The sequence below is a fragment of the Brachyhypopomus gauderio genome, chromosome 9 (assembly GCF_052324685.1).
Source record: "Brachyhypopomus gauderio isolate BG-103 chromosome 9, BGAUD_0.2, whole genome shotgun sequence".
Lineage (NCBI taxonomy): Eukaryota > Metazoa > Chordata > Actinopteri > Gymnotiformes > Hypopomidae > Brachyhypopomus > Brachyhypopomus gauderio.
Genome location: NC_135219.1, coordinates 150,449 through 178,012, shown reverse-complemented (window position 1 = coordinate 178,012; position 27,564 = coordinate 150,449). Strand labels below are relative to the sequence as shown.

The window sequence follows — 27,564 nt, the reverse complement described above, 5'->3', positions numbered from 1 at the left end:
TTGGTCAATCCCTTAACTAAACAGTGGCAGGAGTTCAGGACAGAGTTCTAATGACAGACACCATCTTCCCACTGTGAGTTACTAATGAGATCATTAACACCACAACTAGCCCTTCCAAACCTCAGTATCTAGACCTTTCACACATTCATATGCATTAAAATGTCCCTTCATCCAACGCTGACTTTAATGTTAGAGTTAAAGACATTATAGCAAATTCTAATTAGTGTGTCCTTTTTATTATATGCTAATGAAGTTAATCAGAGACCTGAATTCGCAGTGATTCTAGCAGCAATACACAGCCTAACACACACCTACACACAGGCTAACACACACCTACACACAGGCTAACACACACCCACACACTGCATACCTCTTACTCTAACACACATATGTAGAGCAGACTAGCCACAGCATACCATGCTAACATCACTAATTTCTGAATACCCAAGTCAAACATGACTGTAACTTAATATCTCACCTTATTAACAATTCACATTATTAAAACTCACATTTTTCACATGTTGGTGATGGTTATTTTACATCCACCTAACAATCATATAATGGTATTGTCACGTGGCCCCGCCTCCCCCCTGTCAGGCATGGCTTTTGTTTTGTTCTCTGTGTTTGAGTGTCTTTTATTTTGAAATCCCTAGTTGAAATCCACAGTCTCTGTCTTCACACCCCTGCCTTGTTCTCCGCCCCTCGTTATTGCTTTCAGGTGTGTCTTGTTGGGTTCCTTGATTAGTTAGTGTATTTAAGTCCTGTGTTTGGTCTCTAGTGTTGTTGGTTATTGTAAGTCGTGAGTACTGGTTTTTGTTAATGACTTTTGTGATTCATGCTCCATTTTTTCATTTTTGTGTTAGTCATTTATATTAAAACACTTAAAATCTGCATATGCGTCCCACCTGCTTAGCCCAAACAGTTACAGGTATTGTGATTTTTGTGTAGTATAAGCATGGGCATGGTAGTGGGGGGGAAAAGTGGACCTGACTACCCAGGGCCCGAGTAGGGAGAGGGGCCCATTTTGCTCATGTATCTCAATTTCTGGCACTTATAGGGGCCCACTGACATTGAGAGTGTACAAGGCCCAGAATTTGCTGCTATACGCCCCTGAGTACAAGTTAGTATAACTGTTAATAAATTTTTTTTATTCTTATGTTTGCCTCATCCGCCGTGGATATTTCCCAGTCTTGTGTTTTCGGAGCCAGTCAGACATTGGTTAGCACATGCGTGGTTAGCACATACGTAGTTAGAGGTACTGAGAGAATGTGGCTGAGATTATGCCATTAAAACACGTTAACCACTCTGGTCTTCTGACCTTTTGAGGGTGGAGGCTCATGTAGCATCATGTACTGGTCTTTGAGAGTGGAGGCTAATGTAGCGTTGAAGGTGGAGATATTCAGGTGGGTTGTGGACAACACTCAGGTGGGGGGTGGAGATACTGGGGTGGAAACACTCAGGTGGAGATATGCAAGTGGCGGGTGGAGAGTTAGCGCATACGTAGTTAGCACATATGTAGTTAGAGGTACTGAGAGAATGTGGCTGAGATTATGCCATTAAAACACGTTAACCACTCTTACCACTCTTGGTCTTCTGACCTTTGAGGGTGGAGATATTCAGGTGGGGTGTGGACAACACTCAGGTGGGGGTGGGGACACTCAGGTGGAGATACGCAAGTGGGGGTGGAGACACTCAGGTGGGGGCTGGAGACACTAAGGTGGAGATACGCAGGTGGGGTGGAGACAGGTGGAGACACTCAGGTGGAGATATTGAGGTGGAGATACGCAGGTGGGGTGGAGACACTCAGGTGGGGGTGGAGATATGCAGGTGGAGACACTCAGGTGGAGATATGCAGATGGGGGTGGAGATATTGAGGTGGAGACACGCAGATGGAGATCCGCAGGTTGGGGTGGAGATAGGCAGGTGGAGACACTCAGGTGGAGACACTCAGGTGGTGGTGGAGACACTCAGGTGGAGATATGCAGGTGGGGGGTGGAGATACACAGGTGGGGTGGAGATATGCAGGTGGAGATATTGAGGTGGATACACGCAGGTGGAGATACGCAGGTGGGGGTGGAGACACGCAGGTGGTGGTGGAGATACGCAGGTGGAGACAAGCAGGTGGGGTGGAGATACGCAGGTGGAGACACGCAGGTGGGGGTGTGGTATAACTGAGGTGGAGATACGCAGGTGGAGACACTCAGGTGGAGGTGTGGTATAATTGAGGTGGAGACATGCAGGTGGGGGTGTGGTATAATTCCAGTGACTCCCCTCCTGACAGAGCCAGGAGATCCAGATCTGAAATGCTGGTTTTATCTCATGTGTTCTGACAGGCCACAAAAAGGCAAATAAGAATGTGTCAGATTACATTTGAATGTATGACATGAACAGACTAATGAACTAACGAGCACGATTCCTCCTCTGTGTTTAATGGAGGGTGGACAAGATTCACATGGATATTGGTGTTAATGTTTTGTAAAAGCTACCTAGGAAAGAAGACATTGTACAGGCTGATACCCAACACTGCCTAACAGTGTAAGTCCATAAATCACAACCATTTGATACTGTTTAAGGGTGTTTCAGGGTTGCGAGTGTATGGGTATTTCATGATTGTGAGTTTAGGGGTGTTTTGGGGTTAAGTGACTTTAGGGGTGTTTCAGGATTGAGTGAGTGTAGGTGTGTTTCGGGGTTGAGTGAGCGTAGGGATGTTTCAGGGTTGATTGACTTTAGGGGTGTATAAGGATTCAGTGATTGTAGGGGTGTTTAAGGATTGAGTGATTGTAGGGGTATTTAAGAGTTGTGAGTTTAGGGGTGTTTCAGTGTTGATTGAGTGTAGGGGTGTTTCAGGGTTGATTGACTTTAGGGGTGTTTAAGGGCTGAGTGAGTTTAGGGGTGTTTCAGTGTTGATTGAGTGTAGGGGTGTTTAAGGTTTGAGCGATTGTAGGGGTGTTTAAGGGTTGAGTGAGTTTAGGGGTGTTTCAGTGTTGATTGAGTTTAGGGGTGTTTCAGTGTTGATTGACTTTAGGGGTGTTTAAGGTTTGAGTGATTGTAGGGGTGTTTCAGTGTTGATTGAGTGTAGGGGTGTTTAAGGTTTGAGTGATTGTAGGGGTGTTTAAGGGTTGAGTGAGTTTAGGGGTGTTTCAGTGTTGATTGACTTTAGGGGTGTTTCAGTGTTGATTGACTTTAGGGGTGTTTAAGGTTTGAGTGATTGTAGGGGTGTTTCAGTGTTGATTGAGTGTAGGGGTGTTTAAGGTTTGAGTGATTGTAGGGGTGTTTAAGGGCTGAGTGAGTTTAGGGGTGTTTCAGTGTTGATTGACTTTAGGGGTGTTTAAGGTTTGAGCGATTGTAGGGGTGTTTAAGGGTTGAGTGAGTTTAGGGGTGTTTCAGTGTTGATTGAGTGTAGGGTGCATCTTTGCTGGTCGTACTCACCAGTGCCATCACCAGATGGAATAGCACATAACAGAAACTAAACCTTATGACCTCTAGATGGAAAAGCTTTGGACATGATCAAATGATCAAACTGTGCTTTCTCACTTTCTGTGTGTGTATGTCTGTGTGTGTGTGTGTGTGTGTGTGTGTGTGTGTGTGTGTTTTGGTGTATATATGGCATAAGAACACCATCTGAATTGTGTGTCCTCCCCCTTGTTATCTGCCCACTGCTCTGTGACCAGCTGACTGCTTTATGGGAACATCAATAGTCTTTATGGGAAAGCTGGGTAGGGTTGATTTCACTGGAGACACCCTGAGGTACAGGTTAAACAATGCAAACAACCTCCCTCTACACCTGTCAAACACTGTCTTAGGCGTTCTGGCAATAAGCTCACCAATATTTTGGGAGATGCTGTGCTTTTCATGTAGTCAGTATGGATCTGGTATTTGTTTATTGCACTAGCTCTCAGACACAGTAGGCTGTGTGTGACTATACAGTAGGTACCTTGTAATGCTGAGAGTTGAAGCAGTACGCTAGTGTAGATGTTTAATGGAGCGATTTCTCGAGGTATAAATAAATAATAATAATTATAATAATTAGAGGAAATAAGAGAAGAATTAAGGGTGGGGTTAACAAACCATGAGATAGGATGGAGACACAAAACAGAAACAAAAACACAGCTATGTGGCCCTGGACTGATGGGAAGCACAATGCTAGGGGGGTAAATGTGGTAGTTCTCGTCCCCTTAATGTGCTGTGTTGAGTGGCCAACAGGATCAGCAGGCCAGGATGAGTCGGTTTGTGACACTACTGGAGGAGCAGGAACAGAGGGAGATCTGGGGCTGAAGTCAGGATTACACGTCCAGGAGGAGAATGAAGAGCTGGGACAGGGCTAGAGTGCGCAGGAGCAGAGTGCACAGGGGTAGAGTGCCTCTTTATCACTGCAGGATGATAGAGGAGCAGAAACATCTTCTGGGTCTGTCCTCCGAATCCTGAGGCTGAGGGGAGGATGATGATGGTCTTCTCTGTACTCCAGACGATGCTTCCACATGGAGGAAGATTAAAGGTACATGTCTGCTCTCTCTCGTCCCCTGAGATCTGCTCTCTTTCTGCACTCTGTCACTTAGGGACAATTTACTCGGTCATTCATGGCCAGTTTACTTAATTAAACATTTCCTGATTTATCCAGTGTGGAGAAAGTTGCAATATTCAATATAAAACTGCAGCAATAAACAGCTTCCCCGCACAGCGATGTGAATATACTTTTTACTGAATATAACACCATCCCTAAGAGCAAACTCAAATTGCTTTCGAGAGGGAGGGGCCAGTTTCACGGCGTGATTAAAGAGCACCACTTACACACTTTTATAGTCCAGGACCTTGTGCAAAAATGACCTTACTGAATGAAAAGTCAATCGCCACTTTCATTCACTCTGCTTTATGTCCCACTGGACCCGGATGACACCAGGTCCTTGTCTCTCAAGCTTTTAAGTGCTGAAATGTTCAGTTACCAGCAGTGGCTGTGACAGATTACACGATTTGCTGGTCTGACCAGCGGGGAGGGTGTGAGTTATTAAGATTCCTTCCACCGACTCGTCAGCGTCCTTGTTTAGGTGGACGACGCGGGTCAGTTTGCTTCACTGCGGAAGGAAAGACATGGCACAGAGCCGTGTGTGCATTAGTCCATGCCAACAGTCTTCTCTTCGTTCATAGCGTTTCTCTCTTCGTTTATAGCGTTTCTTTCTTCATAACTCACTCACCACAAACCACAAAAAATTGATTTTTGGAGCGTTGACAGTCCTTTACAAAAAGGTCAAGCTACACGTAGGCCTGTCATCCAGCGTCTGCAGCGTGCATATAAACGCGGGATAAAGGACGTAAACTAAGCTTTTCTTGTCTATAATTCACTAAACTAAAGAAAACATTGATATTAATCTGGGAATAAAGAAGGACAAATAAATAATCGTTGTTTAGAGGGAAAGGCTGGTGCACCTTATTAATGAATATATACCTGCATCACAGAGAGAAGGAGAGGAAAGTTGTTTTTTTTTTAACATATTTTTCATATTTTGGTCTCTTGGAAGTTGGTAAAGGTCGGTCTTGATGGACATTATTATTGTTCTCCCAAACTTAATCGCAGAATTAGTCAGTCGCTTTAACAGAAGAAAAGAGAAAGAAAAAAATCTAGTTTTTAGAGAAAAGAACACACGACTACCATTCTCTCTCTCTCTCTCTCTCTCTGTCGTAATTTTCTCTCTCTCTCTCTCTCTCTCTCTCTCTCTCTCTCTCTCTGTCATAATTTTTAATATCAAACTCTGCAATCAGGCTGTAGATTACCGACATTCTCTGTGTTGGAGCTGGCTCTCTCCGTGTGGAAGGAGACGGCTTCATACACCCCGTCATTATCCGCCGACTCTCTGATCTAAATTATAACAGCCGCCATTGTCTCGTCGTGCATTCAGATGTATCTGCATATTTTAACGCGGTCATTAGGTTTGAATATTTCAGTTATCCCAGAGCGGCCGTCTGCACTACACAGTTCACATATGGATAGAACCTTATTTTGACATGCAAATGATTGACACCTGCAATTTTATAAACACGGGCGAGCATGTGTTAAATTAGTTATATTATTGCTATTTAAAACTGTGATGGTCATCAGTGTTAATGTTGTTTGATTATCATACCCATGTTAGCTTAAAACCTCTTAAGGAGGCACGTAAAACACATAGCACACAACCATAACATATATATATATACATATCTTGTTTCTTCGAAATTATCCAGGATAAAGAGAAATGCCCTGAGTTTATAGAGAAGGAAAATGTGAAAATGTGGCTCTGTGCCTGGATCACAGTTCAGTGGACCAAAATGTAACTATATGAGCAAGAAAGCGTATTTTCAAATGTCTTAAAGAATAATTAAATCCAGCAGTGTTTGTGTGTGTGTGTGTGTGTGTGTGTGTGTGTGTGTGTGTGTGTGTGTGTGTGTGTGTGTGTGTGTGAAGGGAATATGCTAACTGGGCTTACTGATTGCTGCTATTAGCAATGACGTCTCATCTGTCCACCCACATGTCACATCTACACCATATCTGGGTCTGCAGCCGTCAGTACACACTAACCAGCACAAAGAAGACCACTCTAGCCTTCCAACACACACACACACACACACACACACACACACACACACACACACACACACACACACACACACACACACACACACACAGTTACTCTCCATCAGGCTTTTAGCACACACGTCCAACTCCTTGTCCCCCTGTTGTCTGACACAGTCTGAAAGACGGATGCTCAGAGCACTGCTGCAAACCTGAACCTCTCTTCAAACTGCACACGCACGTCACACATCTCAGATGCTCGTAAACGTCTGTGCAGAAACGTATTTAGTCAAAGAGCTTTGCTGGAATGTGCAAGATATACAGAGAAATAAACTTTAATTTATAGTGAACAGCAATATTTCAAATCTCATGAGTCTGACAGACTTCATTTACATTATTAGTATATTTAATACCTGCTGAGTTTAATTCAAACTTTAGCACATGCTAATATAGGACAGTTATTGTTCTTGACACTGAAACAGAGTCCAGCACAGTTTTAGTGAGTCCACCGCTCACCCACTTATGTTGGTAAAGAACTGATGGGTTGAAGCAGGTGGGTTTGAGCAGGGAAAACACATAAATGCACTGAACTCTGGTCCCTCAGGACAGGAGCTGCTCACGTCTGCCTTAGAGGACATGAACTCGTGAATTATCCACAGGTCAAAAGGTTAAACAGCCAATAAATGACTCTTTCCCTAAGGAGTCAATGGTACCAATTTATGTCATACAGACACTACACAAACATACACACTAGCTGGTAAAGACAGTTAATTTTGTTTAGTTCTGTCACTCATCTGGAATATGAGTTTAGTGTTTTAATCTGAAGTCTTTTCTGCAAATTCTTACAAACAAATCACACAATGGCAAAATTTGGAAACAGAATTTGAAGAAGCATATAAATGCAATAAAAGGACACGGCATAGAACTGTAGCAATATTGCACTGTAGTATTCACACTGTAGTATTCATACTTTAGTATTCACGCTGTGCTATTCACACTGTAGTCTTCACACTGTAGTCTTTACACTGTAGCATTCACACTGTAGTATTCACCATGTAGTGTTCATGAAGTAGCATTCACACTTTAGTATTCACGAAGTAGTATTCACACTGTAGTATTCACGCTGTAGTATTCACACTGCAGTATTCACACTGTAGTATTCACACTTTAGTATTCACGCTGTAATATTTGCGCTGCAGTATTCACACTGTAGTATTCACACTGTAGTATTCACACTTTAGTATTCACGCTGTAATATTTGCGCTGCAGTATTCACACTGTAGTATTCACGCAGTAGTATTCACACTGTAGTATTCACACATTAGAATGTTCTCAGAATGTTCTACAAAATCTTCTTGGGAACTGTGTAATAGGTCAGAGCAAGACAACTTTTTTGACTGGAATTATGTGAAAAGTTGTCTAAATGTTTGGGGTCATGAAAGAAAAGGTTTACATTGTTTTTTTTTTTACATATTAATTAATTACTTTGTCAGAGAAGACTATATTGAAGAATTAATTAAGAAAACAAACATTATTGTCAAATTTTCAAACAAATACAGCTGTAGCTATAAGCTTTAATTAAAGTAATGTAAAGAAAATAATATGTAACTTGCCTAGAATACTCTGTGGTCCAAACACAGATGGAAATGACAAGCCATAAATACAGTACTATAATTCTAATATAGCTCCATGCCAACATTCAATGGTCTGGAATATTGCTCTACGTTAGTTATGGTTGCATATCTGAATGGGTGGGCCTCGCCCCCCGTCCTGGAGCTGTGGCATGGAGATATCGTTCTGTGGAACCCGACTGGCTCCGCCCCACAACGAGGCAGCAGGGCCAATCGGCTGCCTGGCCTGCCGTTGCTCCGCCCCAGCTTCTTTCGAGCGCAGCGCCAGTAGTTCGATCTCGTGCTTGGCGGCGACGTCGAGCACGCGCTGTTTGCTGTAGAAGATCACAAAGTTGTTGATGATGGGATGGATGGGCAGCGCTATGGCGATGATCCCACACAGGAAGCTGACGGCAGCGTTGCACCTGCCCAGGGTGGTCCTGGGGTAGACGTCGCCGTAGCCCACCGTGGTCATGGTGATGATGGCCCACCAGAAGGACTGTGGGATGCTGGTGAACAGGGTGTCCGGGTGGCTCTGCTCCAGGGCGTAGCCCAGAGCTGAGAAGAGGAAGATGCCCATTCCCATGTACATGAGCAGAAGACCAAGCTCCTTCAGGCTGCTCTTCAGAGCGTACGTCAACGTCTGGAGACCCGAGGAGTGGCGCGCAAGCTTGAAGATGCGTGCTACACGCATGACCCGTAGCGCCTGGACGCCCTGCTGCACGCTGGCCAGCTCCGTCACGGCCGTGCCCAGGTGCGTCAGAACCAACACCACGTAGAAGGGCATGATGGTGAGGAAGTCCACCATGTTCATGAAGGAGAAGGCAAAACGCACCTTGTTGGGTGCTGAAGCCAGACGCAGCACGTACTCTGCTGTGAACCAGACGATGCACACCATCTCGATGTACTCCAGGGTTGGATTCTCCATCTCGTGGCCCCCGTCGTCGTAAACATGCAGCTCAGGAATGGTGCTCACACACATGACCACGGAGGATAGCAGGATGAAGAGGAACGACAGAATCGCCATCGCACGTGCCAGATAGGAGGACTCTGGCTTCTCCATGAGTTTCCACAGGAACATCTGGCAGCGTTTGCCCATGCTGGCTGACGCGGTTCCCTCATCGTTGTGCAGAATCGTGCGCACTTTCTCAGCTATTTGTGCCAGTTCCTCCTCCACTTCATTCAAACCACCTTTACAACATTCGTCGAGGAAGTCCACATCAACTCCCCAGAACTCCATTTCCTTCTTAAAGCACATGGGGCAAATCCCTTTCTTCATGTGCACTTCTCCGTAGTAATACAAGTCTATGATGCATTTGAAAACATCCGGGTCTCTGTCGAAGTAAAATTCACCTTCTCTCGCGTCATAGTCGTCACACAGCTCCCACAGGTCACTGGCATCGTCCGCCGAGCGCGCGGCCAGCTGGGCCAAGCGCGTGTCGGGGTAACGGTGCAACAAGTCAACGCACACAACTTGTTTGACACCGCCTACGTTTACCACCATCTCCGTGTCCTCACTTGCCTCCGATCCGTTACAGTCGGCGTAACGTGTCCTCGGTGTCTCCCACATTATAGCTGGTGTACACAAAAAAGTATTTTAAAAAATCTTGATCACGTAACTTATGCGCGTCTGGAGTCACAGTATGGTGCGTGCAAGCGTTTAATAAATAAAATCTGTGGTAGAAATAAGCGATGATATAAGTATATCCTTCCCCTGGTGGGGGACCATGATGATAACGCGTTCGGCTACAGCAGTTTAATGAAGAGATGGAGGTCAGCTGTCTTAACGTCGCAGGTCCCGGTCCCGAGTGTCTCCGCCAGCCCGTCGCAGGTCCCGGTCCCGAGTGTCTCCGCCAGTCCGTCGCAGGTCCCGGTCCCGAGTGTCTCCGCCAGCCTTTCGCGGTTCTGTGCGTCTCCAGCACCAGTCAGAAGGTCCAAGAGGCAGAAAATGAAAGAGCAGTGTGAGGTAATGTGTGATGTGACGAAGAGATCAACATGTCAGTGTGTTTGTGTGTGTGTGGGGAGGGTGTCGGGGGAGGGGGTGAAAGAAAGTTAGATCGACAGCGACAGACAGCGACAATGTTGAGTAATTCAAGTTTTGAGACCCGACAGCTTACATCAGGTTTACATATACCGTAGATGTACAATTTCAAGGTTTAAAAATTAACGTCGGAATTACATTCAGTTACACAGACAAGTTTAATTTTGCCAATTCAATGTTTAGTGTCTAACATCTGAGCAGTTCACCGACGTGTCCCCACTCCCCCCCCCCCCCCCAAAAGTTCAGTGATTTAGCATTTAAACTAAATGTCCCTCCCATAATTCACAAATGGGAATAACAGCGAACAGCACTAATATTAAACGAGTATTAGTGCCGTCTGCCATGAACTTAACCCAATCTGTGCGCAATTACGCACATGGCACAATGTGCGATTGCATGTGGAAATGGCTCCCCCTATGGACAGACAGCGGGAATTGCACACTGGTAAAATTGTTCTTAAAGTAAAATTCTATGGCTTCATTTCGACCTTCAACTAATATTTTTAGATGGTGAAGTATTTATATATATTAACATTTTAATTACATTCTTGTATTGTATTTGATGACAATACAACAATGAAACAAGCTAACTTTTTATTTTAAACATTTAAAAGATAAATGAAAGTTAATTTTAACTCTTCAAGCCCAGGGGCAAACGTCATCACCTCATTGGTAGGATCTTCTTTATAGCACTGACCTATCAGGAGATGCAATGTGAGACTAATGCAGGCAACATATTTTACATTCAGACAAACACGTGCACACACTCGCTCACAAGCTCATACACACACACACACACACACACACACACACACACACACACACACACACGCGCACACACATGCATGCGCACACACACACACAGACACACACACACACCCTTTGAACTGATGCAGGAACTCTTGAGATTTGCTTTTTGAGATGACCCTGGAGAGATACATAAACAAAAATAAAATGTAAACATACACAAATAGTAAACACAATACAAATAGTAGAAACAAACAAATAGTAAATACAGGCAGACATGTAGAAAACACAGACAGACAAATAGTAAAGACAGATAGAAGTCTGTTTTGTCTACTTCTAAACTTCTACCTTTGTGCCACACACACACACACACACACACACACACACACACACACACACCAACTCTATCTCTGCCATATTTATGATATAGTCAAATAAATGTGAGAATGCAGTGTATTACATAGTAGAGTACAGTAGAATGGAGTACAGTAGAGTACAGCAGAGTAGAGTACAGTAGAAGAGTGGAATAGAATAGAGTACTGCAGTACAGAGTATAGTAGAGTACAGTAGAGTCATAGGTCATAGGGAGTTTTTCCTTGCCACTGTCGCCTTTGGCTTGCTCTTTAGGGATCTGCACCCATACGATTGTAAAGCTGCTTTGTGACAACATGTGTTGTGAAAAGTGCTATATATATAAATTTGACTTGACTTGACTAGAGTACAGTAGAGTATAGTAGAGTACAGTGCAGTAGAATAGAGTACAGTAGAGTAGAATAGAGTATAGTAGAGTACAATGCAGTAGAATACAGCAGAGTACAGTAGAGTAGAATAGAGTATAGTATAGTAGAGTACAGTGCAGTAGAGTATAGTGGAGTACAGTGGAGTATAGTAAAGTACAGTAGAGCGGGGTATAGTAGAGTGCAGTGGAGTACAGTAGAGTAGAGTACAGTGGAGTAGAATAGAGTATAGTAGAGTACAGTGGAGTAGAATAGAGTATAGTATAGTAGAGTCCAGTGCGGGAGAATAGAGTATAGTAGAGTACAGTGGAGTAGAATAGAGTACAGTACAGTGGAGTAGAATATAGTTGAGTACAGTGGAGTACAATAGAGTAGAGTATAGTACAGTAGAGAAGAATGGAGTAGAGTGTAGTAGAGTACAGTAGAGTCATAGGTCATAGGAAGTTTTTCCTTGCCACTGTCACCTTTGGCTTGCTCTTTAGGGATCTGGACCCATACGATTGTAAAGCTGCTTTGTGACAACATGTGTTGTGAAAAGCGCTATATAAATAAATTTGACTTGACTTGACTAGAGTACAGTACAGTACAGTACAGTAGAGTAGAATAGTGTAGAGTACAGTGCAGTAGAATAGAGTTCAGTAGAGTATAGCAGAGTACAGTAGAGTAGAATATAGTAGAATACAGTGGAGTAGAATAGAGTTTAGTAGAGTTCAGTGGAGAAGAATATAGTAGAGTACAGTAGAGCAGAGTATAGTGGAGTACAGTGGAGTACAATAGAGTAGAGTACAGTAGAGTACAGCAGAGCACAGTGGAGTAGAATAGAGTACAGTAGAGTATAGTAGAGTACAGTGGAGTAGAACAGAGTAGAGTATAGTAGAGTACAGTGGAGTAGAATATAGTATAGTAGAGTACAGTGCAGTAGAGTATAGTAGAGTACAGTGCAGTAGAATAGAGTACAGTGGAGTAGAATAGAGTATAGTAGAGTACAGTAGAATAGAGTATAGTAGAGTACTGTACAGTAGAGTAGAATAGAGTATAGTATAGTAGAGTACAGTGCAATAGAATAAAGTAGAGTATAGCAGAGTACAGTGGAGTAGAATAGAGTAGTTCCCCTTGGTGTTGCCCTCTTTACACTCTTCCTCTCTCTACTCTTCTTCTGTGGTTTCCCTCTTTCCTCCCACCAGGGCGTCTGTACCCGGCCTGTTCCATCGTGTCCATCAACTGCCACAAAGTGTCCGAGTGGACACGTGGACAACAGTGATGCATGTTGTACATACCAGAACACCAGGAGGGCCATGTGTGTGGGTACATATCTGGGTGTATGTGTGTGTGGGTGTGTTTATTTACCTCACCTTCCTCCGCATGTCTCTGTGCTGCTGCATAATATATTTGTAGTGGACGATAAGTGATTTGTTCTCCTTGAGAGACTTTTCAGATTGATGAGGTCATCCTGCTTATATTCCAGTTTCTCCTGATTGAGCTGGTAGGTGGACTCCATGTTTCTCGAGAATCCACTCATACACATGAGAGTGTGGCCACACATACACACATACTTGATCCCATAATGCATCTCTGTGGGCCTGATCCGTGTCTGGTATCTACCTCTTCTCACCTCACGTCTCCTGCAACTGTAAGCACCTGCACATCTGTATCTAGCACCGCCTGGTGGGGCTACATTCCTCCATGTCATCCACGGCACACAAACCACAACACACACAACACACATATATGTGCACTTCAACACATACACACACACACACACACATGCGCACACACGCCCGCACACACACACACACACACACACACACACACACACACACACACACACACACACATATATTCAGTCACTGGCCAATAAGTTTTGCACTGATCATTGGCAGTACTAAATATCAGGTTTAATCCTGCAGCGTATGTATTTGAATATTCCAGCTAATATTAGGTCAACGCCACAGCCGATACTGTAATATGTTATGAAGCCCAACTTTAGTTTCAACAGTACAGCAGACATACTTCCTGTCCAGTTTTCTCATTGGCTAACACCAAGTGGCCACAGAACACGGTATCAGTCGCAACTCTGAATCACCTGATCCTCAAGTGTCGAATTTTCATCCAGCAGATTAGCTCTAATGTTCACTGTGTTGTAAACTGCTCTTTCTACACCTGCATTACCGTGTAGAAGACAGCAGAGGGAGACAGCTTTTATAAACCTCGTTATTATCCGCTGACTCTCATTTAAATTATAACAGCAGCCATTGTCTCGACAAGCAATCAAATGTATCTGCATGTCTTAGTGTGGTCATTAGATTTGAATATCTTAGTTATCCCAGATCAGCTGTCTACACACACTTCACATATGGATAGAGTCTTTTTTAGCACAGGCATGACTGACACCTGTCAATGTAGGAGTAGGGTGAATCTGATCATTGTTTTATTATTATAATTATTTTAAAATGTCAAAGTGTCAATGTTTTGGTGAAATAACACACTGTCTAACAGAAATGTGTAAGCTAAAGACCTACTCTGGGCTTGTGTATAAAGAACAGGAAGCACACACACACACACACACACACACATACACACACACACACAAATGTGCAGGTATTGGGTCCTCCAAGACTAGGATCGACCACAACTGCGTCAGAGAGACCAGGTTTTTCACAGTATTTCATATCTATGGTTTTGCTTCTCCGAAATGATTCCACATTCAGATAAATGTCCTGTATTTATAGAGCAGGACAAAGACGGAGGCTTCTGTATCCAGAGTGTGTCTGTGGTAAGCGGAGAGTCATGGATTCCCTGCCCTGATCACAGGTATGTGTGCCACAATAGTAAAACAGTCCTAGGTGAAGTTCAGGACATGTGAGGTCATGTTGTCCCCTCCTCTCTGTCTTCTGTTTAACATAAAGGTCTGTTCAGTCAAGTGGGGACGCATGAGCAGAGTGTGTGACCGGCCAACGTTGGCCTGAAACCTACACCAGTGAGCACAATACTGATCGATATGTAATTAAGACAAAGAGATCCAGACAGACTGCTGGGTGTATGAGTATGAGGTGTGCTGTTCGTTAAGGTCATGGCCCAACGTTTGGGCTTCTCAGCTGTAGGAGGAGGTGTGTCTGTGTGCTGACATCACAGCAGGCAAAACGGGGGTTTGAGTGTTTGAGAGGCCTTACGTGGTGTGTTCATGTACCATACGTTGGAATGAAATGGAAATAATTAGGAGAAATTCATATTTGCCAATGCGTAAAAGAATGATTTTGCAGTGTTTGCATGTTTATGTGTGTGTGTGTGTGTGTGAGAGAGAGAGAGAGAGAGAGAGAGAGAGAGAGAGAGAGAGAGAGAGAGAGAGAGAGAGAGAGAGAGAGAGAGACTGAAGGGAATATGCTAACTGGGCTTACTGATTGCTGCTATTAGCAATGACATCTCATCTGTCCACCCACATGTCACATCTACACCATATCTGGGTCTGCAGCCGTCAGCACACACCAACCAGCACAAAGAAGACCACTCTAGTCTTTCAGCATGCACACACACACACACACACACACACACACACACACACACACACACACACACACACACACACACACACATATGCAGGTCACACATCTCAGATGCTCATAAAAATCTGTGCAAAAAAATTACTTGGTCAAAGAGATTTGCTGGAATGTGCATGATGTGCAGAGAACTACACTGAACAGCAATAATTCAACTCTCATGAGTCTGACAAACACTTACATCACTGCTGCATTCAGTACCTGCTGAGTTTAATTCAGAATGTAACATATTTTAATCTACGAATTGCTTTAGAGTTGCACAGTGTTTGAACAGAGTCCAGCACAGTTTTAGTGAGTCCACTGCTCACCCACTTATGTTGGTAAAGAACTGATGAGTTGAAGCAGGTGGGTTTGAGCAGGGAAAACACATAAATGCACTGAACTCTGGTCCCTCAGGACAGGAGCTGCTCACGTCTGCCTTAGAGGACATGAACTCATGAATTAGCCAATAAATGACTCTGTACCAAATTGCATAGTGCAGACACTGCACACACTTAACACACACCAACTAAAATAATGGGCAATTTGGTTAAATAACTATAGTGAAACAACAACTGAGACAAGTGTTTTTTACTCTTTTCAACAGGTGAGTTTGTTGTTTTGTGGTACATATCTTCCCCACTTCTAGCAGTTTAAACGTTCAGCTTTAAATTTTCCTTAGCTTTAAAGAGCGCTTGTCCCCATAACACAACTCTACCACTCTCATTCTGAACGTATAGTTTTTAACATCTAAATTATATTTTATACAAATCACATGATGGCAGACTTTGGAAACACATAATATGAAGAAGAATAGAAATGCAATAAAAGGACATGACACACAAATGTTGCATTATTCCACTGTAGTATTCACACACTACCATAACACACTCAGATATCTACAGAATCTTCTTAGGCACTGTGTAATAGGTCGAAGCTTGGCCAAGTAGGTTAGCGTTAGGGTTAGACTTGTAGACTAGTTTTGACTGGCATTATGTGTAATTGTGTGCTTGTGTAAATGTTAGGGGCATGAAGGTATTGTTAAAGCATTTTCTAAAGATTCATTTATTACTACCTCAGATTATTTAAAAATATTTATTAATAGGACTCAATTAATTATTGTCAGGCTTTCAAACAATACAGCTGTACCTATAAGCTGTAATTAAAATAATACGTAACTTGCCTAGAGTACTCTGTGCTCCAAACACAGGTGCAGAACAATCACTCGTAAAATAAGATAATAAAACAATAATATAGTTCCATGCTGACATTCAAAGGTCTGGAATATTCTTCTACTTTAGTTATGGTTGCATATCTGAATGGGTGGGCCTCGCCCCCCGTCCTGGAGTAGCTGAATGTAGGTGTCGCTCGGTGGAACCCGACTGGCTCCGCCCCACACCGAGGCAGCAGGGCCAATCGGCTTCCTGGCCTTCTGGCGTCTCGCCATGTGTTTCTCCTTCGAGCGCAGCGCCAGCAGTTCGAGCTCGTGCTTGGTGGCGATGTCGAGCAGGCGCTGTTTGCTGTACAAGAACACAAACTTCGTCATGATGAGGTGGACGGGCAGCATGATGGTGATGAGACCGCACAGGAAGCTGACGGCTGTGTTGCACCTGCCCAGGGTGGTCTTGGGGTAGATGTCGCCGTAGCCCACCGTGGTCATGGTGATGATGGCCCACCAGAAGGACTGTGGGATGCTGGTGAACAGGGTGTCCGGGTGGCTCTGCTCCACGGCGTAGCCCACTGCTGAGAAGAGGAAGATGCCCATGCCCATGTGTACAGTCAGCATTGCCAACTCCTTCAAGCTGCTCTTCAGAGCGTGCATTAGCATCTGAAGTCCTATGGAGTGCCGCGCCAGCTTGAAGATGCGCGCTAAGTGCATGACGTGTAGCGCGTGCACGGCCTGCTGCACGCTGGCCAGCTCCGTCACGGCCGTGCCCTGGTGGGTCAGTATCAACACCAGATAGAAGGGCATGATGGCGAGGAAGTCCACCATGTTCATGAAGGAGAAGGCAAAACGCACCTTGTTGGGCGCTGAGGCCAGACGCAGCACGTACTCGACGGTGAACCAGACGATGCACACGATCTCGATGTACTCCAGGGTTGGATCCTCGTGGCCCCCTTCGTCGTAAACATGCAGCTCGGGAAGTGTGTCCACGCACATGACCACGGTGGAGAGCAGGATGAAGAGGAATGACAGGATCGCATTTGCGCGGGCCAGAACGGAGGACTCGGGCTTCTCCATGAGCTTCCACAGGAACAGCTGGCAGCGTTTGCCCATGCTGGCTGACGGGTTTTCATCACCGTTCACAATGGCACTCACTTTCTCAGCTATTTCTGCCAATTCCCCCTCCACTTCATTCAAACGTCTTCTACAACATTCGTCGAGGTAGTCCACATCAACTCCCCAGAACTCCATTTCCTTCTTAAAGCACATGGGGCAAATCCCTTTCTTCATGTGCACTTCTCCGTAGTAATATAGCTCTGTGATGCATTTGAAAATATTTGGATCTCTGTCGAAGTAAAATTCACCTTTTCTTGCATCATAGTCGTCACACAGCTCCGACAGGTCACTGGCGCCGTCCGACGAGTGTTTCGCTAGCTCTGCTAAGCGCGTATCAGGGTAGCAGTTCAACACATCAGCATAGAGAACTTGTTTCACTCCACCTATATTTACTGCGATCTCTGTGTTCTCACTTGCTAGCGATCCGTTACAGTTGGCATAACGTGTATCCCACATTTCAGCTGGTGTACAGGAAGAAGTAGATCACATAACTTGCATCTAGAATGACAATATGACCCGTGCAATAATTGAATAAATAGAAAATGTAGTAATATCAGAAAATACACATAGAAACGTTAAACAAACTTTTCCCAAGTGAAGGAACATGATTAGCGCCTCGCTTCCTGATGTGGTCATCTGAGCATCACAAATCCAGATCCTGTAATTGTGCTGAGTTTTTTACAGCAGTGTTGGGGTGATCCCAGCCATGGTCCAAGAGACAGAGACAAGAGCAACATAAAGTCATGTGAGAGTTGATGAAGGACTAAAAATGTTTGTATGTGTGTAGTGATGCGGGAGGCGGGGTGAGACAGAGAGGGAGGGTGAAAGAGAGACATAGATAGATAGATAGATAGATAGAAGAGAGAGAGAGAGAGAGAGAGAGAGAGAGAGAGAGAGAGAGAGAGAGAGAGAGAGAGAGAGAGAGAGAGAGAGAGAGAGAGAGAGAGAGAGAGTGGAGTGAGTGTGGGTACGGGAAAGAGTAATCCAAGTTTTGTGATTGAACGGATCAGATCAGGTTTAGAAACATTTCAGGTCTACCATTACAAGTTTTAAAGATTTATGTTGCTATTACCACATTCAAGTTTATTTTAGGTTCCTAATGCAAAATGTAGCGTCTAGTGTATCTGATCATTTAGATTTTCACCTCTCCACCAAGATGTTTAGTGCTTTCACTTTTAAACTAAAATGTCGACGCTGTAGCCGCTCTGGGATCGTGGGGCTTTACGCTGAGACCCCAGACAAACGTATTTTTGTTGCCTTGTACTTGTGACAATGTACAATGACAATAAAACATCTTTCATAACCTTTCATTCCCTCCCATTGTTTGAACTGACTGAACAAAGAGAGCTGATACAAGGTGATATTATCACCCCTGTGGTCAATTACGCACCACAAAGTACAATTACATGTGGACATTTCTCCCTCTGCTGACAAAGAGTAGACATTGCAATGTAGTAAATAAATTCATAAAAATTGACTGCATCCTTTAATGGTATGTAAATGCTTATTCATAAAGTTACCATGGTAATAATTAGCACTCCAGTGTCAGCTGGCTGCTGGGCTAAATTCACCTGTGCCCAAAGTGACAGCCAATCAAACCAAGACACAGATGATTGACTAACCCCAGTCATGAGACCTGTGGTATGCTGGAATCTGTGTCAGTTACATAAATATGTAACATATTTATAACTTACACAAAGATGCATACTGCGTGGCTAAATCATGGCAGAGCAGCAGAATCTGCACGTCTGAGTGGAGTGAGGTGTAAAGTTTGTGGTTGAGTGTCCAGTCATGTAAGAACCCTGACCTGGGGCAGCTCCGGCCTGTTCTGACCCACTACATCCAGGCCTTGTTGAGTTTTTGAAGGAGCTGTTTGTTTTATCTCTATAGACAGTGTTTGTATTTGGAATTTTTGGTTAGATCTGTGACTCACTCCCTTCCAACTCCTTTGAGGAACAACATTTGTTTTAGCTCTGCTGTGTGATTAGTAGGACAGTGTTCTTTAAAAGCGTCCTCTCAAACCTAAACCCTTCAACTTTCAGATTGCTGAATTATTGTTAAATGAGGCCACTGATATGCCAGGGATCATAATGTAGGTCAGATTCTCTCCTTATTTGACTTCAAGATATGGATTTCTGGGTTTGAATTCTCTGTCTGATGTGAATCGATGTCGGCGAGCTGATTATTCACTTTGTAGACCTGGGTCAGGAAGGTTTGTAGACCTGGGTCAGGAAGGTTTGTAGGCCTGGGTCAGGAAGGTTTGTAGACCTGGGTCAGGAAGGTTTGTAGACCTGGGTCAGGAAAGTTTGTAGGCCTGGGTCAGGAAGGTTTGTAGACCTGGGTCAGGAAGGTTTGTAGACCTGGTTCAGGAAGGTTTGCTCACTGATAATCATGGTGATCTAGACAAGCAATAATTAGTGAACTATGCTACTTGATTATTCAGCCCAAGAGTCTGTTCCATGCACCCAACTGGCTGTGGAGGAATTATTTAAGTGGCATGTATGTATATTTTTTTCACACATGCATTGCCCCTCTTGGCAGAGAAGTAACTCAGAGGACTGGCCATAAACTCTACGTCACTGCCATGGTGTCTGAAGAGGAGATTTGTGATCAGGAGTCTCCTGACCCATTGCAACCAGGGGGGTCGCCGACTTATTTTAACAGGGGGGATGCATCCCCCCAGTTGTGTAGTGGGAGTGTGTAGCGGGGGAACAGCGACCCCCCACTTATTTTAACTGGATGTTGCTCTTGCTGAGACTGTTACGTCAAACGCTAGGTTTATACATGATGCGTTAGTAGTTCGCCAACTCCTGGCGATCGATCCCTCACGCTTAACAATTTAGAATCGCTACACCGCCACACCAAAAACGACCCCCCACTTATTTTTTTAGGACTACACCACTGATTGCAACAACCTTCTTTCAACCCAACCCTGGAGGGAGACAATGACCTACTGATTGAGATGATTCTGGTGACCTTGGCAGCTTCACCGTAGCTATCGCTACTAGCTATAAGTAGATTTATGCAGTGTTTTCTTCCATATGGATACGTCTGAATTCCTACAATCAATACATTTTTGATGTTTATTGGACATTAGTACCTTCTGATTCACAATGAAGTCAATACTTGGAATGCAAATTTGTATTGCACAGTGGCAGTTGACACAAACATTAAACATTTCTTTGGCTTTGGGTGGTAAATGTGATGATCTGTGGCACCATAATGTCTAATTCTTGGGGGAAAAATCAACCAATCTGTCTTACACATGCATAAAATTATCAAGCGTAAGTGTGCAGTGTCTGTCGTCAGCCCACGTGGCATTTGATTCTTTTTGTTCTATCGGCCTTACACACGTGTATTTGACTTCCCTTCTCCTCACGTCCTCAACATTACCTGGTTTCCCTTCTCACGTGTGCGCTGCTTTGTTTCTGCTTGTCGTCTCTGGTTATTACTCGAGTTTGTAAGTAGGCCTACTTTTGAATTTTGCTTTCGCTGTTTCTGTTGATGTGGTTCAGTTGTTTTCTTGATTTGTTGCTTTGCTTGAACGTCTTTTGCTTTCCTTTTAGTTAAACGTTAACATACGTTCATTTTTTTGCAGTTTTGGTTATCTTGAAACCTCGACTCTCGCTTGCGTCCTGCCTCGTTTCCTTGCCTTCTTTTACAGAACTCTTCATTTTCTCCTGCAGAACATTTTGTTAAATGTATCTCATCTTCTGAGCCAGAATTTCCCATTATGTAGCTACCATATCACACGTTCATGTGCAATTATGCATGTTAAGAATGATGTAGTGAGTGTTTGATATACGGGAATTTATTTTTCATGATTTATATGTTCTAATCCCTTGTGTAAGTGGTTTCTGTGACGGGCAGGGTGAGCAACTAAAAAGGAAGCGATCACGCCCAGTCTCAGGGAAATAGGATGGTTTAATAGAAAGTTTGCAAACCAAAAACCCGTGCATTGTTCCGAATGAAGGAAATAATAACCAGCAGTCAACTGTTACAAAGACAAGACATATATAGACGAACAAACGACCCTCAGGTGAGACGGATCACGGGTCCCGCCCACCTGAGGGACGAACATCATGTGACCAAAAACAGGACATCTGCCGCTGTAAACGGGGGTGACCGGCAGGGGGCCCCCCCACAACGTGACAGACCCCCCCACCAAAGCCGCACTCCCCTCCGGATGTGCGGCTTACAGCGGCAGCACACAAAACACAACAAAGGGGCGGGAGGGCGGGGACAAGACAGGGACCCGTTCCTTGCCGTCCTGAGCTGAAACACAAAACACATAAAGCTCCTCATCATCGGACGCTGACAAGGCAGGGACCCGTTTCCTGCAGTCCTGGAGCTGAAAACATAAAACACACACACACACACACACACACACACACGTTAGCTCGCCTCCTGGGCGGGACCCTGGACCGACTGGGCCGTCAACAAGACGATAACCACACCCCGGTTGGTCACAGGGCCCTCACGCCCTAACCGGCTTTAGGCTGCTTAAGCCCCACCGCTGTGCGCGGACCGGGAGCACATGGCCCAACAAACGTCACAGGGGTGATGTGTGCAGGCCGCCACACTGGGGTGCGGCCACGGCTTCCACCGACAACCTCCCGAACCTACCTCTTCGCTCGGAGCTGACCCCTGCCCTTTTCGCTAGGGGTCACCCCAGACTCCTGGGGAGTGAACCCCTCCCGGGGCCCCTCATCTCAAGGTGGACTCCTCCACCCAACCCAGGAGCGCCAGAGACCAGGGCCCTGGCAATGCGCATCAGGTACACGCTGGTCACCCCAAGCTCAAAGGGGAGGGTCTCCTCCTGGAGACTCCACTAGGTCCGGGAGTGCCGCAGTCCACCACCAGGAGCAACCTGCAACACATCACACACACACGCACACAGACGACACACAACACATAACGCGCCCTGCCCTGACCTTTGGCCCCCCTTTACCCAGGGGGGAGGGGACCCCTTTTTGGCATGAGGAGACACCCTGCCCATACACCCCAGGCATCCTCTGCCTACATAAAGGGGTACAGGGGTTCCTCCCTGCTCAGGGGTCCCTCCCAAAGGTCAGGTCTCCTGATGGAGTTGCGCCTTCTGAGCCACATGCCGTGGCTCAGGAACCCCATAGCTCCCCCCCAAAAACATATTTAGGGGGGGCCTCTCCGGGGAATAACAAAACAAAAAACACAGACACAACATAAAACATATACGCACCTACGATGCCCTCCGTACCACACCCAGTGGCACGGGACCTCAAATGGACTCCTCCCCACACACAGTGAAGAGGGGCGCAAGAGAGGAATTACACAAAACAAAATCACGCTACACGCTAGGACAAAACGAACACGCAAAGACAGAGAATACAAACAAACGGACAGGACCCACCGATGCGCACGCTCTGTAGAGCGTGACGCACCTACTCCAGCTCTTTCTCTCCCTCACCATTTTTGCAATGGGATCCGAAAATCTTTGGAGAGAGAGAGCTATGCGCGAGCGGCTATGCGTCACACCCACAGCGACGCGGACTCGCAGTCGCTCACCCCTGTCACCACAGGATATCGGGTGAGCGAGGCGAAAAGAGCCGAGAGACTCTCGCGTCTAATGCGGTCTAGCGTGCGGCACGCACCGGTGGACCCGTCTACATAAACACACACACGAACACCACCAGCGAAACACACACACCACGGCACACTCACACACTCGCTCATGTCCGCGTCGTTATTAAAACAAAACACTACAATGTACACACACACACACACACATATATACAGACGATAACGGACAACGGACGAGCGTAATGTGTGGTACCGGTAGTTTCGCTGGGTGAGAGCGGAGTCTACTGGTCCCCAGCTCTAGTCACCTCCGTGTTACTTACGGGTCTCAACACAAACAACATTTAAACACGGCGGGACGAGTGGGGACAGACTCAACACACTCTCGGACAAACACGACAAACACACAGCACGCAGACAAACACTTACCACGAGACATGACCATGAACGAAGGAGAAAGTAAAGGAGATTGGCGGCTTCCGAAGGGTGGCTGGTTATTCTGTGACGGGCAGGGTGAGCAACTAATGCCCGGTTCACACTACACGATTTTAGGCTGGTTTTTCAGTCGCCGACTGATCGGCGACAGAAACTGTGGTCGGAGGCAAATCGGCAATCACTTGTCGCTCGCTCAGTCGTGTAGTGTGAACTGCTGAAAGACGCTCGCCGAGCCGTCGCCGACTGGTCGCCGACTCGTCGCAGACGACCGGCAGATATCTAGCATGTTTAATATCTAGCCCAGTCGGCGACTGAGAGTCGGCAGCAGCGTCTAGCTACAGCCAATGGGAACGCGGAGAGAGAACCGCGGCACCGCTGAAGATATCTGAAGAATGTAAAAAAATTTCAAGAATTCTTTCAAAACAGTAACCCAGCAAACACACAATCCTCACCTTTCTTACAACTTTACTACAACACTGTGTTTAAGTTATTGTGACAGCACTTGAGAAATAGTGCGATTGATTATATATATATGTTCACTGCAACGGAGAGATGAAACAATTCTGGCAACTTGGGACCAGCCCCGTCGACAGGGGGGGACAACCGGGTCTGTTGTCCCGGGCCCTAGGGCCAGGGGGGCCCATCAAAGAGCCCAGCAATTTATTTTTTATTTAAAGTCTATAATTTTTAAATAATCTTGAAATCTTTCATTAATATAAAATTATGTACTCATAATAAGCTCAATGGCTCAAATATATATGTTTTTTACCTATCTGCATATTTTCCATTAAGTGCATACACCCCCGCCTCCCACTGGAAAATGGTTTGATCCAGCACCGACTGTAGCCGGCCGGTATCCGCCCAATAGCGGGAAATACAGTGGTGGATAGTTAAAGTAAATACAGAAATCTGGAGCGCAGAAAAGAAAGGAAAAACATTTACCTGACGAATTTTAAAGTTGCATTGTGTTCCAGGTTTGAAAAGTGCTGGAATTTAGGGTAAAGTAAAGTGCTTGAAATCGTAACTACTTCGTTTCACAACAAATAGCTGTCTGACTGAACAGAATTATTTCGTTTAACGTGCTGGGAAATATTGGTACAAGCGCTTGAATTGAACCCTGCAAACATGACTTTGTTCATTGCGCTGAAGCGCGGCGCGCGCGAAGTTACAAAATTCGAGAGGCGCACGACCTCGCGTGCGCCGCGCTTCAGCGCGATGAACAAAGTCATGTTTGCAGGGTTCATACACCTTGTGGAATTCAAACACTTGTATGTCACTTTCAAGGTCCATTTCAATATTTCCCAGCACGAGCAAAGACACTGTCAGACGTTCAAAAGACGTCCACTGAAAAGCCAGAATGAAAGTTTTAGCGACGTCTTTTTTAAACGTCTATTACTGCCGTTCAGTTGCAGTTTTTGCACGTCCTGACATCCAATAAAGGTCCTAGTCAGACGTTCAGATAGAAAACTCGTCATAGACGTTCATGTTAAGTTAAAAGGTTAAGGTCCTAGTCACACTGTCAGGTTTTGAACCAGTTTTGAAAGTCCACCAGACATGCAAAAATGGGTCTGGACTGACCGACGTGATACAGACTTGATTTTAACGTCTTTCTGACGTCGCATGTTTGTTGGGATAAGTTAAATATTTATACATATACTCGAAATTATTCGCTTTTTTATCACATTATTTAATGGTTGTTTATTTTCAAAACGCCCAATCGTAACGTCTTCACGTTCTCTCATGTTTCATCCTGGAATTACAAGATGCTCGTATTTGTTAACACAAAAGAACTGTTCAGTCAGACAGATATTTGTTGTGAAATGAAGTTACAATTTCAAGCATTTTCAAACACAAAACAACATTCATTTGTTTGTTTATAAAAAAAATAAAAAGTCTTTAAAACGGAAATTAGCACCGTATCTGACTTTGGTATCGAAAATGGTATCGAATTTCAATATTTTTTTAAGTATCGTATCGAAGTTGTAATTCTTAGTATCGTGACAAGCCTATTACACAGTAAAAAAATAATAACGAAAATGTGGAGTACATGTACATTGTTTTTTTCTTCTACGTGGTGTTGCTGGTTCTCGCGAGAGTTTCGTTGTGTGTTCTCGCGCGTCGCCGATCAGTCATGTAGTGTGAAAGCCACAACAACTGAAAGACTCGCGATTACAGCACAACCAGTCATGTAGTGCGAACGGCACAAAAACCTGACGACTGAAAAGTCGTGTAGCGTGAACCTGGCATAAAAAGGAAGCGATCACGCCAAGTCTCAGGGAAATACGATGGTTTAATAGAAAGTGTGCAAACCAAAAACCCGTGCATTGTTCCGAATGAAGGAAATAATAACCAGCAGTCAACTGGTACAAAGACAAGACATATATAGACGAACAAACGACCCTCAGGTGAAACGGATCACGGGTCCCGCCCACCTGAGGGATGAACATCACGTGACCAAAAACAGGACATCTGCCGCTGTAAACGGGGGCGACCGGCAGGGGGCTCCCCCACAGCGTGACAGTTTCTTATTAAAGTATTATGCGCTTTGTAAAAGTAATTGCACGATGGGGAAAATACGGTAGCACGATATATTACGCACATTAAAATACACAGACAATCTACATTTATGAATTAGGGAACACTAGGCTGCTGTTAACATAGGCCCTTTTCACAACAAAACGGAAATACGTCACCGCCGGGTAAAACAAGTTTCGGTACTCGCAGAAGATAGTTGTTGTCAATTCACCTCAGCATGGAGCGTGTGTTTACTTCATCCCTGTCGTCGCTGCCGAGACTGAATTTTAAATACGTTTCCAGTATCGTTGGAGAACATTCAACAACGAACGGTTCCAAGTTAAATAGAGGCTACAAATTGTTTGTAGAATAATTTATTCACTTATACCAGGGTAAGCTAACACCAGCTAGCACTAGCTAGGTAACTAACTATTATTTAAGGTATAGCTGGTTCCATTAGTCATCCTACGGAGTGGTAAAACAGTCTATATTATTATGATATATATTATATTACATATGATACTGACAGCTTTAGTTAACAATATCTAGCTAGGTTAAGCTGGGCATACACTGTGCGATTTTTGGCCCATTTTCAGCCGATTTTTCACTCGTGCGACTATTTTTGCAATCGGGCCGAGTTTCGGCTCAATCGCGTGTCGTGCATCGTATAGTTTACACGCGTAAACGAGGAGCGATTCACACCTCACGACCAACTCCCGATCAGAAATCGCAGCGTCGCAAGAATATCAAACATGTTTAAAATTCAAATCGCTCCTCGTGAGAGTATCGCACTGTTGAAGCAGCTCCACGAGCCGACTCTCCCTGCGATTTAGTCCTACAGTTTGAGCTGGAGCTGAGTACATGATTTAAAATATCGTACAGTGTACGCCCAGCTTTAGCAAGCCAAGGGACATCAGCTATTGATTGTTTGGTTTACATCAGTATCAATAAAGTTCATGACACACACCAAGTTATTACGTGTTATTGTTTATTCAGTGTCCAATATAGTCGACAGCAAAGTGATGGTCAGAGCTGGATGCTACCGAGCAGAGCTGGATGCTAGCGGATCACAGCTAGTTTCAGAGCCGTTTCAGTGGAACAGTTGCTGTCCGCATTTGAAAGAGCAAACTCTCGACTAGTAGATGTTCGTGGTGTACTGCCAGCCGAGAGCTTGCTCTTTTCTAGCTAGATGCTATCGGATCACGGCTAGAAGCTATCGGATCACGGCTAGAAGCTATCGGATCGGGGCTAGAAGCTATCGGATCGGGGCTAGAAGCTATCGGATCGGGGCTAGAAGCTAGCGGATCACGGCTAGATGCTAGCGAACCGGAGCTAGAAGCTATCGGATCGGGGCTAGAAGCTATCGGATCGGGGCTAGAAGCTAGCGGATCACGGCTAGATGCTAGCGGATCACGGCTAGATGCTAGCGAACCGGGGCTAGAAGCTAGCGAACCGGGGCTAGAAGCTAGCGAACCGGGGCTAGAAGCTAGCGAACCGGAGCTAGATGCTATCGGACCGGGGCTAGATGCTATCGGACCGGGGCTAGATGCTATCGGACCGGGGCTAG

At 44.9% G+C, this 27,564-nt stretch overlaps 2 protein-coding genes across 2 annotated transcripts; both read right to left on the bottom strand.

Annotated features, from left to right (window-relative positions):
• Nucleotides 1-6,675: 6,675 nt before the first annotated feature.
• On the bottom strand, nucleotides 6,676-10,152 carry LOC143522613 (voltage-gated potassium channel regulatory subunit KCNF1-like). The gene has a single exon (XM_077016324.1). The coding sequence runs from the start codon at nucleotides 9,722-9,724 to the stop codon at nucleotides 8,270-8,272; it is 1,455 nt and encodes a 484-aa protein (XP_076872439.1). The 5' UTR covers nucleotides 9,725-10,152; the 3' UTR covers nucleotides 6,676-8,269.
• A 6,356-nt stretch (nucleotides 10,153-16,508) lies between these two features.
• Nucleotides 16,509-18,238, bottom strand: LOC143523607 (voltage-gated potassium channel regulatory subunit KCNF1-like). The gene has a single exon (XM_077018165.1). It carries the CDS (start codon nucleotides 17,946-17,948, stop codon nucleotides 16,509-16,511), a length of 1,440 nt encoding a protein of 479 aa, XP_076874280.1. The 5' UTR covers nucleotides 17,949-18,238.
• Nucleotides 18,239-27,564: the final 9,326 nt, after the last annotated feature.